The following is a 14578-nucleotide window of genomic DNA, read 5'->3' on the forward strand; positions in this document are numbered from 1 at the left end:
GCTCTCAGCTCTGAATCGGCGCCGGACCGTGAAAGCGCAGGGCCTGATTCAGAGTTGGACGCCGTGGCATTCTCAGCCGCGTTTGCGCTCACAATGTATGTGGGAAAATGTGCTAATGTCCGCTAACAGGCTCCCCCACCTGAAATAGCGTGCGGCGGGCTGCGCAAATGCTGCCACACCCACTTCCCCTGTCTGCGCTGTGTGCAGATCTGCTGGGGCTGAGAATACACCACCATCAATGCCATATCGGGCGCACATTGACTCCTGGGATAAGTCTTGGGCTGCGCAGATTCCGGGTCACCATTTCCTGAAACTGGTCTCTGAGACTGTGGCCCTGCGTTTGGGAACGTATCTGCGAGCGCAGACTCACCCCTGCAGCTCCCATCACACGGCCATGGACCGGCCTTTTTTTGCGGACACTTTTGGCCACCTCTCCTACCCCTCCCAGGATCGCCCCTGGATCGCAGTGGTCTGCTCAGGGCCTTGCGAACACGGAGGCATTGCAAATGCCATCTCAAAGCTGAGTTTGTGCGGGCGCAGTGGGACGTTACGTGGTGTTTCACACATGCGCAGTAGCAAAAATGTGCTCACTTGTGTGAACATCGGCGTAACGTACAACTGTGAATCGGGCCTGCAATTTAGTCCGGTCTCCCGGTTGATACACTGAGTGATCCGTGTTTTGAAGGTAAACCGTTCCTCTGAGAATATTAAGTTGACAGACAGACGCATTTTTTGACATAACCACTGTCAGATTATGTATTGGTCTCTGTGTCTGATGATCACTATGGGGGTCATTCAGACCCGTTCGCGAGCAAAGGACGCTCGCAAACGGGTCGATGTTCCCCCACTGCGCATGACGGAGGGAGCTCCGTCGTGCACATGCGCGAGACCCGGACTGCGACAGCCAAGCTGTCGCTCCGGGTTTCACACCAAAGGGGGCCTGCTGTCGATGTTGATTGACAGCACGCCCCCTTTGGTGGGCGTGCCGGGGGCGTGCCTGCCAGACGGAGGCGTTCCCATGGGAACGCCTACCGTCTGGAGCCGGCCCCACTGACATCACTAGTGATGTCAGTGGGAGTGATTTTGGCTCTGATAGAGCCAAAATCACTCCAGGGCTTGCGGCAGCGAGACCCTACCGCAGGGTCTCCGTCGCAAGCCCGATGGTCGCGATGGTCAAGACCATTGCGACCATCATCATGGACGCTCGCATATGCTGTGGGTGGTCACCCACAGCTATGCGAGCGTCCAAGAGGACGCTCCATTTTCAGGGAGGAGGGCCCTGATTCAGAGCGAGCGCTCTGGTCAGAGCGTTCAGCTCTGAATCAGGCCCAATATCCGCTGTCACATCTGAGCCCCAATTATCGCATCAGTCGGGCTTGCCGTAAGATTTCTCATGCCCTACAGAGCGATAATTGGTGCTTGCTCGCTGCCATACACTGTGCAAATATCAGCCCGATCAGCCCGATCAGCCATTTAGATCAGGCAATCAGGCCGATAATTACACAGCGGACCTGATTTAGAGATTGACGCCTTACCGATATTTACTGAAATGGATTATGATTTTTTGGTAATTCACATGGTCCGTCGCACTGTGCATGCGTACCAATGGACTTGCGATGACAGTCGCAGAAAGAATTTATTAGCAAAGTGATTGACAGGCAGGGAGACTGTTTGTAGGTGTCAGTGGGGGGGTGACGACTCAAACGCAGGTGTGTCGCAACCATTTTGGGGGGTGTCACAGCTGGAGACTGCGCTCTCCAATGCAGTAAAAATGGCTGCGATGTCTTAGTTCTGTTGACCATTCTACACGCTCATGATGGTGGATTGTCGACTGATGTGCGGGTGTGTGACAGTTGCGTCCTTGTACAGAAGCGAAAGATCTGCGAAGACGCCCGTTGGCTTCTCAATACAAATCCCGGCAGCGGCGACATTTGTATATTATCGCACAGCTGTGGCATACAGAGGCGCAGTCCCTGAGGAATGAGACCTGAAGAAGGGGAGGTGTAATTTATTAATAATTCCCTTCACCAACCCATATTTTTTTGCCCTTTAGCTGGATAGTAGTTAATTTAATTTTTTTTTAGTTGCGAAATGTTTCTGGAAAGCAACTAATGTGCACATACTAAACCTCTTGTGAAAATAAATTGAATAAAAAAAACTTTATTTGTAGTATTTTTCCCATGTACAATTTTTTTTTTTTCTCATTGCATCTGGTAATTTGAATATTCTTGTATGTCTGGTCTAGTGGACACGCGGGGTATGCCTCCATGGAGGGGGAGCCCGCCGCCACCTGTCTGTAACCTATGAGTTTGAATTAACGCAGCGTCGCGCAGTAAAAGTCGCCAGGTTATGCAGCTTTGTGGTCTTATATGTAAAATGACTGGAGTTATTATAGGCTATAGAGTGACCGATATTTTCACCTCAGTGAGACGGGCTCCAATGCCGCCGCGTTACCCTTAACCCTGCGTCAGGCGCACCTCTGGGACTCCCAGGTTCAGGCGCAGTGCGCCTGACAGGCGCCTGTTATAAAATCGTCATTAGCACCTTATTAACTCAATTCTAACGTTCTTAAAGTGATCAGTGACCTTCATTAGGATGTACAAAGAGAGAAATCTGATTCACAAAACCACATTTATTAACCTTAAAGCGAGTAAAACAAAAAATACAAAATTTTAAGAGGCCACGCTGGACAAACCTACATGTTTCCGCAAATTACCCACAATCTTTGTAACTTTCATTCATAAAATGAGCAGAATACACAAAATTGTGAGAAAATAAAAAGAAATACGTACCTTCAAAAGTCGGACGAGTCCGGGCGCAATGAGCCTGAGAGGCCGGGAAGGTCACTACTGCACTCCACGCAGGCGGCGGGAAAACTGACTAGGGGGGTTTCAAACAGCACCTAGAGATGGGAAGGTACTAGGAGGGGCAGGCCCGTGCGCCCCCTTGCGGCGGAGAGGTGAGCGAGAACAGCTTTGTGGCGCCTGTCAGGCCAGCTACGCCTGATGCAGGTTTAAAATCAATTTCATTAGATTATTTCACCTCCCAGAACTTGATATTGGGAATTGGTGACAGCAGGATATGACTCGCCCCTGTTGCAGCTATCATTATTATTATTATAATTATTATTACCAGTTATTTAGTCATTTTATGTGAAGAACTGTAAGAAAAACTCTTTAAAAGCAGACACGTCTCCCGATAAAGACCCCCATTTACTAATGAGTTTTATCACCAAAACGAGTGATAAATGTCACTGTGTATGATAAATGTTGCTCCAGCCAATCAGCTCCCAACTGTCATTTTACTAACAGGTGACAGTTGGGAGCTGATTGGCTGGAGCATCATTATCACACACAGTGACATTTATCACTCGTTTTGGTGATAAAACTCGTTAGTAAATGAGGTCCATAATGAGGTGTCTGGGTTTGTGTGATGTGTAGAATAGTGCGGCAGTATTGTATACAAAGGTGCAAGCAGATGATACACACGCCGCACATTTTGCTTTTTTCAAATCTAACACTATTCCTAATTGTCTATTAATTTCCTCTGTCCATTCGGGTTGGGTATGAAATCCCGGCTGTTGGGATGCCGCTGTTCAGAATACCGACAGCGGCATTCCGACAGCCAGAATCCCGATACCCATAGGAACGCATGGTAAGTATTTACCCCGATGCCTAATCCTAACCCTCCCCGGGTCCTAACCCTGAACCCTAATGCCTAACCCCGCTTACTTACTTACCTTCAGCATGCCGATGGTTGGGATACTGGTGCCGGGACCCCGACCTGTCGGGATTTTGGCACCAGTATTTAGACCGCCTGCATCCCGCACGCCGGGGTGCTGATTACATCCCGTCCTTTCATATGTGGTTAACAATGTAAATAGATAAGTCCTTGTTTAATGTTACATACAAAATGTTGCCATTAAGGCAGTGGGGGGGAGATGTACTAAGCATCGCTATCGCGATGCGGTACATCCCCCCTGACTTCGCGTACATACCGTGGTTCATTACCGCGGTATGTACAAAGGATTTCGCAAAGGACAGCTCTCCTGATAAGAGCTGTCCTTTACGATACTGCCAGGCAGAGGGACTTCCATGCGCAGAAGGACGTGGGCCGCGGGGGCTCGTGGGAGGGATCCAATCGGATCCCTTCCAGCCAGGAGCGTCGCGTTAAGAAGCTCATAGGCTTCTGTTGGCTAACGCCACCTGAAGGTGGCGTTACCTAGTGGCGCAAAGCATTCTGCTGTTTAGTACATCCGGGGAATGCGGTAAAACCTCAGAAAACTGCATTTTCAGGGGTTTTACCACATTTTCACCGTTAGTACATCTCCCCCTGGTTCCCAAACTAGGTGTCGTGGCACTAAGGGTGCCTTGGGTTAATGGTCCAGTAACAAGTATAATGACTTTTAGTCAGCGTGATAGGCGAAACCAGTGCTAATGGCGGCCAATCACAGATATGTCGAGAAAAAGAAGCGCAGTCCTGTCAGCCACCACATAACTGAACCTAGGGTGACCTATAAGCACAATTTACTTCATTTACATTTTGCTGAGTTTCTCGATAAGAAACTTTTGGCCCAGGGGTGCCGTAGAAAAATTCTGATACTCCAAGGCGTCGTTATTCCAAACAGTTTGGGAACCACTGCATTAAGGCGTAGTACCCGCTGGCATTAAGTTACATTTGTCTATTAGTGGTGTTATTGCTCATACATACCTTACTATATGTAACTGTAGTGAGTACAAGGGGTGCCCGCCATTGCTATGGCTGAGGCCCAGCTCACATTAGCATCAGTGCTGATGTGATCTGAGGTAAAGTCTGCTCGCGGCTCCACCGTCTCTACTGATGCTAACAGGATAGCGTCAGCGCCAGTGAGGAGATGGGCGAAGGAACTTGGATCAGTTATTATTACCTCTTGTATATGACATCACCTTACGTTGCTGGTCCTTTTCCTAACATATGGCTTATTTACATTCTAACCACCCCCTGCCCCTCCGCGGCTGGGTCGGTCCCCCTGCTCTCTGGGTCGGTCCCCCTGCTCTCTGGGTCGGTCCCCCTGCTCTCTGGGTCGGTCCCCCTGCTCTCTGGGGCTGTCCCCCTGCTCTCTGGGGCTGTCCCCCTGCTCTCTGGGGCTGTCCCCCTGCTCTCTGGGTCGGTCCCCCTGCTCTCTGGGGCTGTTTCTCTGCGGCTGGGGCTGCCCCCCTGCTCTCTGCGGCTGGGGCTGCCCCCCTGCTCTCTGCGGCTGGGGCTGCCCCCCTGCTCTCTGGGGTTGCCCCCCTGCTCTCTGGGGCTGGGGCTGCCCCCCTGCTCTCTGGGGCTGGGGCTGCCCCCCTGCTCTCTGGGGTTGCCCCCCTGCTCTCTGCGGCTGGGGCTGCCCCCCTGCTCTCTGCGGCTGCCCCCCTGCTCTCTGCGGCTGGGGCTGCCCCCCTGCTCTCTGGGGTTGCCCCCCTGCTCCTCTCTGGGGCTGGGGCTGCCCCCCTGCTCTCTGGGGCTGGGGCTGGTCGATTCATAGCACAATAAAGCTCGTAATTGAAGATTTCTATGGCAGGAATGGGGCAGAATAGCTTTCCATCAGCGTGATCCAGCTAGTGGTTTCAGACAACAGAGAGGCTTCCTTGGCTGGAGATCCACCCTATCACCCTATTTTCTACATGGGGTGTTATGATAAAGGACCGTCCAGACCTGAAGAACCTCTTTTTCTAGGAAATTAACCATTTACATAATAAAGTAATGAAACTTGTATAGGCTAAGTAATTCCATAGAACTGTCCCCGAGTAAGGTCTGTCTCTCACCAGTGGCTCATCTGAAACATGGGTAATGTCTGTGTAACTAGTATATAACAATTCCCAATAATGGAACCTTCTGCCAGGTACATGGACTTGCTGGAAAAGGTGAAATTGGGAGGTGGCGAGAATGCGATTCTACGGCATACCCAGAGGAACAAAAAGCTTCTGGTACGAGAGAGGCTGAAAATGCTTCTGGATGATGAAGTCTTTCTAGAACTGGCTCCGTTTGCCGGCCTCGGACTACCATACGGCGATGTCCCCTCCGCTGGTTGCTTGTCTGGTAAGAGACTAACAACATACACCTTCTCTGTGCTTTCTTGTAGGCACCACTAATGCGTTATATAGACTGAGAGGCCGACTTATTGTCCAGGAAGATTTGTTCCATTTACTTGTTTATTGCGCTCAGATTATAGAAACGATATTATGTATATAGATATGTTTGTTTCCAGTGCACAGATCTCTGACCATTACACAAATTTGGAGATTAGTTGTCCTTTAAGATGACGGTCCAGGCTGGCCAGAATGGAATACTACCCACTTCTGTAGGCCGAATCAGACCTCCCTACAGCCAATAATGGGGGTGACCAAATCCGCATTTAGGTTGCACATCAGAAATGATGGAAGACTTTCCTAAAACATTAATTTCCTGTTGTAAGTGTCCTATTTATAGTAAGTGAGGACGGTTAGAAAAACGTTTCCTTAATATACTTGTCCTTCTCAAGATCCCGTCCCTGGAAACAGAACCGTATTCACATGTCTGCCGCTATAGTGACGATTGTGAGTGCGGGACCGTGAGCCGCGTATGTGTGTTCCTGTACTCCCTGCAGGCATCGGGAAGGTCTGCGGTGTGTGGTGCATGGTTATTGCTAATGACGCCACAGTGAAAGGCGGAACTGCGTACCCCATATCCGTAAAGAAGCAGCTGAGGGCCCAGGAGATCGCTATTCAGAACCGGCTGCCCACCGTCTACCTGGTGGATAGCGGAGGCGCCTTCCTGCCACTTCAGGTACCACAGCCAGCCCTGTGACATTCAGATGCAGTAACTACCTCCTAAGGACACATTATTTCATATCTTTTGTAGGGGGAGCTGTTTCCTGACAAGGAACACGGCGGGAAGACATTTTACAATGAAGCCATAATGTCGGCAATGAAAATCCCTCAGGTAAAGCACCGTATAGGGCACTGGGATTAAAGTAGAGATAAGGCTTATTATAGTGATGTCCCCCTCACACAAGCCACACCCCACGACATCATACTCTACCCACCATGATGGCACACATCCCTTGCACATAAGCCACACCCCTATGACTTCATGATCTGCCTACGATGATGTAACAAGTGTCCCTTGCACGTAGGCCACACCCCCATAATATCATACTCTGCCCACCATGATGTCACACATCCCTTGCACCTATAGGCTATTTTATTGTGGGTGTATGATGCCTCGGTAATACTGACCACAAAACTGTGGTAGAGAAAAACACCAAGCAGTGAATTTTGTTCAAAATCATTAATTCTGTCTCCAGTATCAATAAACAGCAGTCTGTGATATGTATTACACACAAGCGCAGTACACCACGGACTTTACAATTCCCGGCGCATTTAGCCATAATTACTGTTTTTTCCTAGGAGTCTCTGACAATGTTGTACAACAAACTTTCCTCCTATTTCTACTACCCCTCCCGCTGGGAGATCCAAGGGGCAAATGTGTGAGGTGTAACGTTGTGACCGAGTGCGTGAGGTGTAACGCTGTGACCGAGTGCGTGAGGTGTAACGCTGTGACCGAGTGCGTGAGGTGTAACGCTGTGACCGAGTGCGTGAGGGGTAACGCTGTGACCGAGTGCGTGAGGGGTAACGCTGTGACCGAGTGCGTGAGGGGTAACGCTGTGACCGAGTGCGTGAGGGGTAACGCTGTGACCGAGTGCGTGAGGGGTAACGCTGTGACCGAGTGCGTGAGGGGTAACGCTGTGACCGAGTGCGTGAGGGGTAACGCTGTGACCGAGTGCGTGAGCCACACCCCTATGACTTCATGATCTGCCCACGATGATGTAACAAGTGTCCCTTGCACGTAGGCCACACCCCCATAATATCATACTCTGCCCACCATGATGTCACACATCCCTTGCACCTATAGGCTATTTTATTGTGGGTGTATGATGCCTCGGTAATACTGACCGCAAAACTGTGGTAGAGAAAAACACCAAGCAGTGAATTTTGTTCAAAATCATTAATTCTGTCTCCAGTATCAATAAACAGCAGTCTGTGATACGTATTACACACAAGCGCAGTACACCACGGACTTTACAATTCCCGGCGCATTTAGCCATAATTACTGTTTTTTCCTAGGAGTCTCTGACAATGTTGTACAACAAACTTTCCTCCTATTTCTACTACCCCTCCCGCTGGGAGATCCAAGGGGCAAATGTGTGAGGTGTAACGTTGTGACCGAGTGCGTGAGGTGTAACGCTGTGACCGAGTGCGTGAGGTGTAACGCTGTGACCGAGTGCGTGAGGTGTAACGCTGTGACCGAGTGCGTGAGGTGTAACGCTGTGACCGAGTGCGTGAGGTGTAACGCTGTGACCGAGTGCGTGAGGTGTAACGCTGTGACCGAGTGCGTGAGGTGTAACGCTGTGACCGAGTGCGTGAGGTGTAACGCTGTGACCGAGTGCGTGAGGTGTAACGCTGTGACCGAGTGCGTGAGGGGTAACGCTGTGACCGAGTGCGTGAGGGGTAACGCTGTGACCGAGTGCGTGAGGGGTAACGCTGTGACCGAGTGCGTGAGGGGTAACGCTGTGACCGAGTGCGTGAGGGGTAACGCTGTGACCGAGTGCGTGAGCCACACCCCTATGACTTCATGATCTGCCCACGATGATGTAACAAGTGTCCCTTGCACGTAGGCCACACCCCCATAATATCATACTCTGCCCACCATGATGTCACACATCCCTTGCACCTATAGGCTATTTTATTGTGGGTGTATGATGCCTCGGTAATAGTGAACGCAAAACTGTGGCAGAGAAAAACACCAAGCAGTGAATTTTGTTCAAAATCATTAATTCTGTCTCCAGTATCAATAAACAGCAGTCTGTGATATGTATTACACACAAGCGCAGTACACCATGGACTTTACAATTTGCGGCGCATTTAGCCATAATTACTGTTTTTTCCTAGGAGTCTCTGACAATGTTGTACAACAAACTTTCCTCCTATTTCTACTACCCCTCCCGCTGGGAGATCCAAGGGGCAAATGTGTGAGGTGTAACGCTGTGACCGAGTGCGTGAGGTGTAACGCTGTGACCGAGTGCGTGAGGTGTAACGTTGTGACCGAGTGCGTGAGGTGCAACGCTGTGACCGAGTGCGCGAGGTGCAACGCTGTGACCGAGTGCGCGAGGTGCAACGCTGTGACCGAGTGCGCGAGGTGCAACGCTGTGACCGAGTGCGCGAGGTGCAGCGCTGTGACCGAGTGCGCGAGGTGCAGCGCTGTGACCGAGTGCGCGAGGGGCAGCGCTGTGACCGAGTGCGCGAGGGGCAGCGCTGTGACCGAGTGCGCGAGGGGCAGCGCTGTGACCGAGTGCGCGAGGGGCAGCGCTGTGACCGAGTGCGCGAGGGGCAGCGCTGGGACCGAGTGCGCGAGGGGCAGCGCTGGGACCGAGTGCGCGAGGGGCAGCGCTGGGACCGAGTGCGCGAGGGGCAGCGCTGGGACCGAGTGCGCGAGGGGCAGCGCTGGGACCGAGTGCGCGAGGGGCAGCGCTGGGACCGAGTGCGCGAGGGGCAGCGCTGGGACCGAGTGCGCGAGGGGCAGCGCTGGGACCGAGTGCGCGAGGGGCAGCGCTGGGACCGAGTGCGCGAGGGGCAGCGCTGGGACCGAGTGCGCGAGGGGCAGCGCTGGGACCGAGTGCGCGAGGGGCAGCGCTGGGACCGAGTGCGCGAGGGGCAGCGCTGGGACCGAGTGCGCGAGGGGCAGCGCTGGGACCGAGTGCGCGAGGGGCAGCGCTGGGACCGAGTGCGCGAGGGGCAGCGCTGGGACCGAGTGCGCGAGGGGCAGCGCTGGGACCGAGTGCGCGAGGGGCAGCGCTGGGACCGAGTGCGCGAGGGGCAGCGCTGGGACCGAGTGCGCGAGGGGCAGCGCTGGGACCGAGTGCGCGAGGGGCAGCGCTGGGACCGAGTGCGCGAGGGGCAGCGCTGGGACCGAGTGCGCGAGGGGCCGCGCTGGGACCGAGTGCGCGAGGGGCCGCGCTGGGACCGAGTGCGCGAGGGGCCGCGCTGGGACCGAGTGCGCGAGGGGCCGCGCTGGGACCGAGTGCGCGAGGGGCCGCGCTGGGACCGAGTGCGCGAGGGGCCGCGCTGGGACCGAGTGCGCGAGGGGCCGCGCTGGGACTTCATGATCTGCCCACGATGATGTAACAAGTGTCCCTTGCACGTAGGCCACACCCCCATAATATCATACTCTGCCCACCATGATGTCACACATCCCTTGCACCTATAGGCTATTTTATTGTGGGTGTATGATGCCTCGGTAATACTGACTGCAAAACTGTGGTAGAGAAAAACACCAAGCAGTGAATTTTGTTCAAAATCATTAATTCTGTCTCCAGTATCAATAAACAGCAGTCTGTGATACGTATTACACACAAGCGCAGTACACCACGGACTTTACAATTCCCGGCGCATTTAGCCATAATTACTGTTTTTTCCTAGGAGTCTCTGACAATGTTGTACAACTAACTTTCCTCCTATTTCTACTACCCCTCCCGCTGGGAGATCCAAGGGCCAAATGCGTGAGGTGTAACCTTGTAACCGAGTGCGTGAGGTGTAACGTTGTGACCGAGTGCGTGAGGTGTAACGCTGTGACCGAGTGCGTGAGGTGTAACGCTGTGACCGAGTGCGTGAGGTGTAACGCTGTGACCGAGTGCGTGAGGTGTAACGCTGTGACCGAGTGCGTGAGGTGTAACGCTGTGACCGAGTGCGTGAGGTGTAACGCTGTGACCGAGTGCGTGAGGTGTAACGCTGTGACCGAGTGCGTGAGGTGTAACGCTGTGACCGAGTGCGTGAGGTGTAACGCTGTGACCGAGTGCGTGAGGTGTAACGCTGTGACCGAGTGCGTGAGGTGTAACGCTGTGACCGAGTGCGTGAGGTGTAACGCTGTGACCGAGTGCGTGAGGTGTAACGCTGTGACCGAGTGCGTGAGGTGTAACGCTGTGACCGAGTGCGTGAGGGGTAACGCTGTGACCGAGTGCGTGAGGGGTAACGCTGTGACCGAGTGCGTGAGGGGTAACGCTGTGACCGAGTGCGTGAGGGGTAACGCTGTGACCGAGTGCGTGAGGGGTAACGCTGTGACCGAGTGCGTGAGCCACACCCCTATGACTTCATGATCTGCCCACGATGATGTAACAAGTGTCCCTTGCACGTAGGCCACACCCCCATAATATCATACTCTGCCCACCATGATGTCACACATCCCTTGCACCTATAGGCTATTTTATTGTGGGTGTATGATGCCTCGGTAATAGTGAACGCAAAACTGTGGCAGAGAAAAACACCAAGCAGTGAATTTTGTTCAAAATCATTAATTCTGTCTCCAGTATCAATAAACAGCAGTCTGTGATATGTATTACACACAAGCGCAGTACACCATGGACTTTACAATTTGCGGCGCATTTAGCCATAATTACTGTTTTTTCCTAGGAGTCTCTGACAATGTTGTACAACAAACTTTCCTCCTATTTCTACTACCCCTCCCGCTGGGAGATCCAAGGGGCAAATGTGTGAGGTGTAACGTTGTGACCGAGTGCGTGAGGTGTAACGCTGTGACCGAGTGCGTGAGGTGTAACGCTGTGACCGAGTGCGTGAGGTGTAACGTTGTGACCGAGTGCGTGAGGTGCAACGCTGTGACCGAGTGCGCGAGGTGCAACGCTGTGACCGAGTGCGCGAGGTGCAACGCTGTGACCGAGTGCGCGAGGTGCAACGCTGTGACCGAGTGCGCGAGGTGCAGCGCTGTGACCGAGTGCGCGAGGTGCAGCGCTGTGACCGAGTGCGCGAGGGGCAGCGCTGTGACCGAGTGCGCGAGGGGCAGCGCTGTGACCGAGTGCGCGAGGGGCAGCGCTGTGACCGAGTGCGCGAGGGGCAGCGCTGTGACCGAGTGCGCGAGGGGCAGCGCTGGGACCGAGTGCGCGAGGGGCAGCGCTGGGACCGAGTGCGCGAGGGGCAGCGCTGGGACCGAGTGCGCGAGGGGCAGCGCTGGGACCGAGTGCGCGAGGGGCAGCGCTGGGACCGAGTGCGCGAGGGGCAGCGCTGGGACCGAGTGCGCGAGGGGCAGCGCTGGGACCGAGTGCGCGAGGGGCAGCGCTGGGACCGAGTGCGCGAGGGGCAGCGCTGGGACCGAGTGCGCGAGGGGCAGCGCTGGGACCGAGTGCGCGAGGGGCAGCGCTGGGACCGAGTGCGCGAGGGGCAGCGCTGGGACCGAGTGCGCGAGGGGCAGCGCTGGGACCGAGTGCGCGAGGGGCAGCGCTGGGACCGAGTGCGCGAGGGGCAGCGCTGGGACCGAGTGCGCGAGGGGCAGCGCTGGGACCGAGTGCGCGAGGGGCAGCGCTGGGACCGAGTGCGCGAGGGGCAGCGCTGGGACCGAGTGCGCGAGGGGCCGCGCTGGGACCGAGTGCGCGAGGGGCCGCGCTGGGACCGAGTGCGCGAGGGGCCGCGCTGGGACCGAGTGCGCGAGGGGCCGCGCTGGGACCGAGTGCGCGAGGGGCCGCGCTGGGACCGAGTGCGCGAGGGGCCGCGCTGGGACCGAGTGCGCGAGGGGCCGCGCTGGGACTTCATGATCTGCCCACGATGATGTAACAAGTGTCCCTTGCACGTAGGCCACACCCCCATAATATCATACTCTGCCCACCATGATGTCACACATCCCTTGCACCTATAGGCTATTTTATTGTGGGTGTATGATGCCTCGGTAATACTGACTGCAAAACTGTGGTAGAGAAAAACACCAAGCAGTGAATTTTGTTCAAAATCATTAATTCTGTCTCCAGTATCAATAAACAGCAGTCTGTGATACGTATTACACACAAGCGCAGTACACCACGGACTTTACAATTCCCGGCGCATTTAGCCATAATTACTGTTTTTTCCTAGGAGTCTCTGACAATGTTGTACAACTAACTTTCCTCCTATTTCTACTACCCCTCCCGCTGGGAGATCCAAGGGCCAAATGCGTGAGGTGTAACCTTGTAACCGAGTGCGTGAGGTGTAACGTTGTGACCGAGTGCGTGAGGTGTAACGCTGTGACCGAGTGCGTGAGGTGTAACGCTGTGACCGAGTGCGTGAGGTGTAACGCTGTGACCGAGTGCGTGAGGTGTAACGCTGTGACCGAGTGCGTGAGGTGTAACGCTGTGACCGAGTGCGTGAGGTGTAACGCTGTGACCGAGTGCGTGAGGTGTAACGCTGTGACCGAGTGCGTGAGGTGTAACGCTGTGACCGAGTGCGTGAGGTGTAACGCTGTGACCGAGTGCGTGAGGTGTAACGCTGTGACCGAGTGCGTGAGGTGTAACGCTGTGACCGAGTGCGTGAGGTGTAACGCTGTGACCGAGTGCGTGAGGTGTAACGCTGTGACCGAGTGCGTGAGGTGTAACGCTGTGACCGAGTGCGTGAGGTGTAACGCTGTGACCGAGTGCGTGAGGTGTAACGCTGTGACCGAGTGCGTGAGGTGTAACGCTGTGACCGAGTGCGTGAGGTGTAACGCTGTGACCGAGTGCGTGAGGTGTAACGCTGTGACCGAGTGCGTGAGGTGTAACGCTGTGACCGAGTGCGTGAGGTGTAACGCTGTGACCGAGTGCGTGAGGTGTAACGCTGTGACCGAGTGCGTGAGGTGTAACGCTGTGACCGAGTGCGTGAGGTGTAACGCTGTGACCGAGTGCGTGAGGTGTAACGCTGTGACCGAGTGCGTGAGGTGTAACGCTGTGACCGAGTGCGTGAGGTGTAACGCTGTGACCGAGTGCGTGAGGTGTAACGCTGTGACCGAGTGCGTGAGGTGTAACGCTGTGACCGAGTGCGTGAGGTGACAACGTTGTTGTCATAGTGGTCCCGTGTCCCGCCGTGTAATGCTGAGATCCACATCCTCCTGCAGTGAGGGGACTGGACATAGATGAAACCGTTCGCAGTGGGAAGTACAGGGGATCTGGAAAGTGCTTACTTGCCGGTTATTCCAGGAGAAGGCCCCAAAATTCACGTGTAGGAATGTAATTAAGCCTTTCTTGTCCCTATAAAATGAAGGTTTCCCATGGCAAGAATGGTTAGCGTACATTTTCTGAAGGCGTACTGTGTATTTTCATCATCCATATGGCGATATTTCAGTCGCCTGACATTGTGGCGTGGTCAGATCGTTCTCCTACATGCCCGTTGTGACCTCACTCCGCCAGGCAGTCACAAATTTGCGTGGTGCTTACCTTTCCCGGAGCAACCTGAGAGCATTACTTTGGGTTGAGTATGAAATCCCTGCAGTCGGGATGCCTGCTGTAAAAATGCTGACTGCGGCGTCCCGATGCTGGGAATCCCGACGGGTCGGGTAAGCATGTTAATCCTCCCTTCTTGCACCCTAACCCTCCCCCTAAGCGCCTAAATCTAAGCCTCCCCCCCTTGGTACCTATACCCCCCCCAAAGTCTACCTCTAAATCCCCCGCGGCTAACAGCTAAGGGCACCCTGGTTTACCTTTGATCAGGCTGCTGTATGTCGGTATTCTGGCGTCTGTCTGTGGCCTGGCGTTGAGATTTAGCCGTTCAGCAGATGGGGTCCCGGCCGTTGG

At 54.3% G+C, this 14578-nt stretch overlaps 1 protein-coding gene across 1 annotated transcript in view; it reads left to right on the forward strand.

Moving 5' to 3' along the window:
* The window catches only part of LOC148430683 (methylcrotonoyl-CoA carboxylase beta chain, mitochondrial-like), a 41417-nt gene that overhangs the window by 3253 nt on the left and 23586 nt on the right, over window positions 1-14578 (forward strand). Inside the window, exons 2-4 of the mRNA XM_088466559.1 lie at window positions 5864-6060; window positions 6608-6786; window positions 6862-6942. Coding sequence (XP_088322685.1) covers window positions 5864-6060; window positions 6608-6786; window positions 6862-6942 — 457 coding nt within the window. The remainder of the gene's footprint in view (window positions 1-5863; window positions 6061-6607; window positions 6787-6861; window positions 6943-14578) is intronic.

Source organism: Taudactylus pleione, unplaced genomic scaffold (genome assembly GCF_031769625.1).
Source record: "Taudactylus pleione unplaced genomic scaffold, aTauple2 ptg003505l, whole genome shotgun sequence".
NCBI lineage: Eukaryota > Metazoa > Chordata > Amphibia > Anura > Myobatrachidae > Taudactylus > Taudactylus pleione.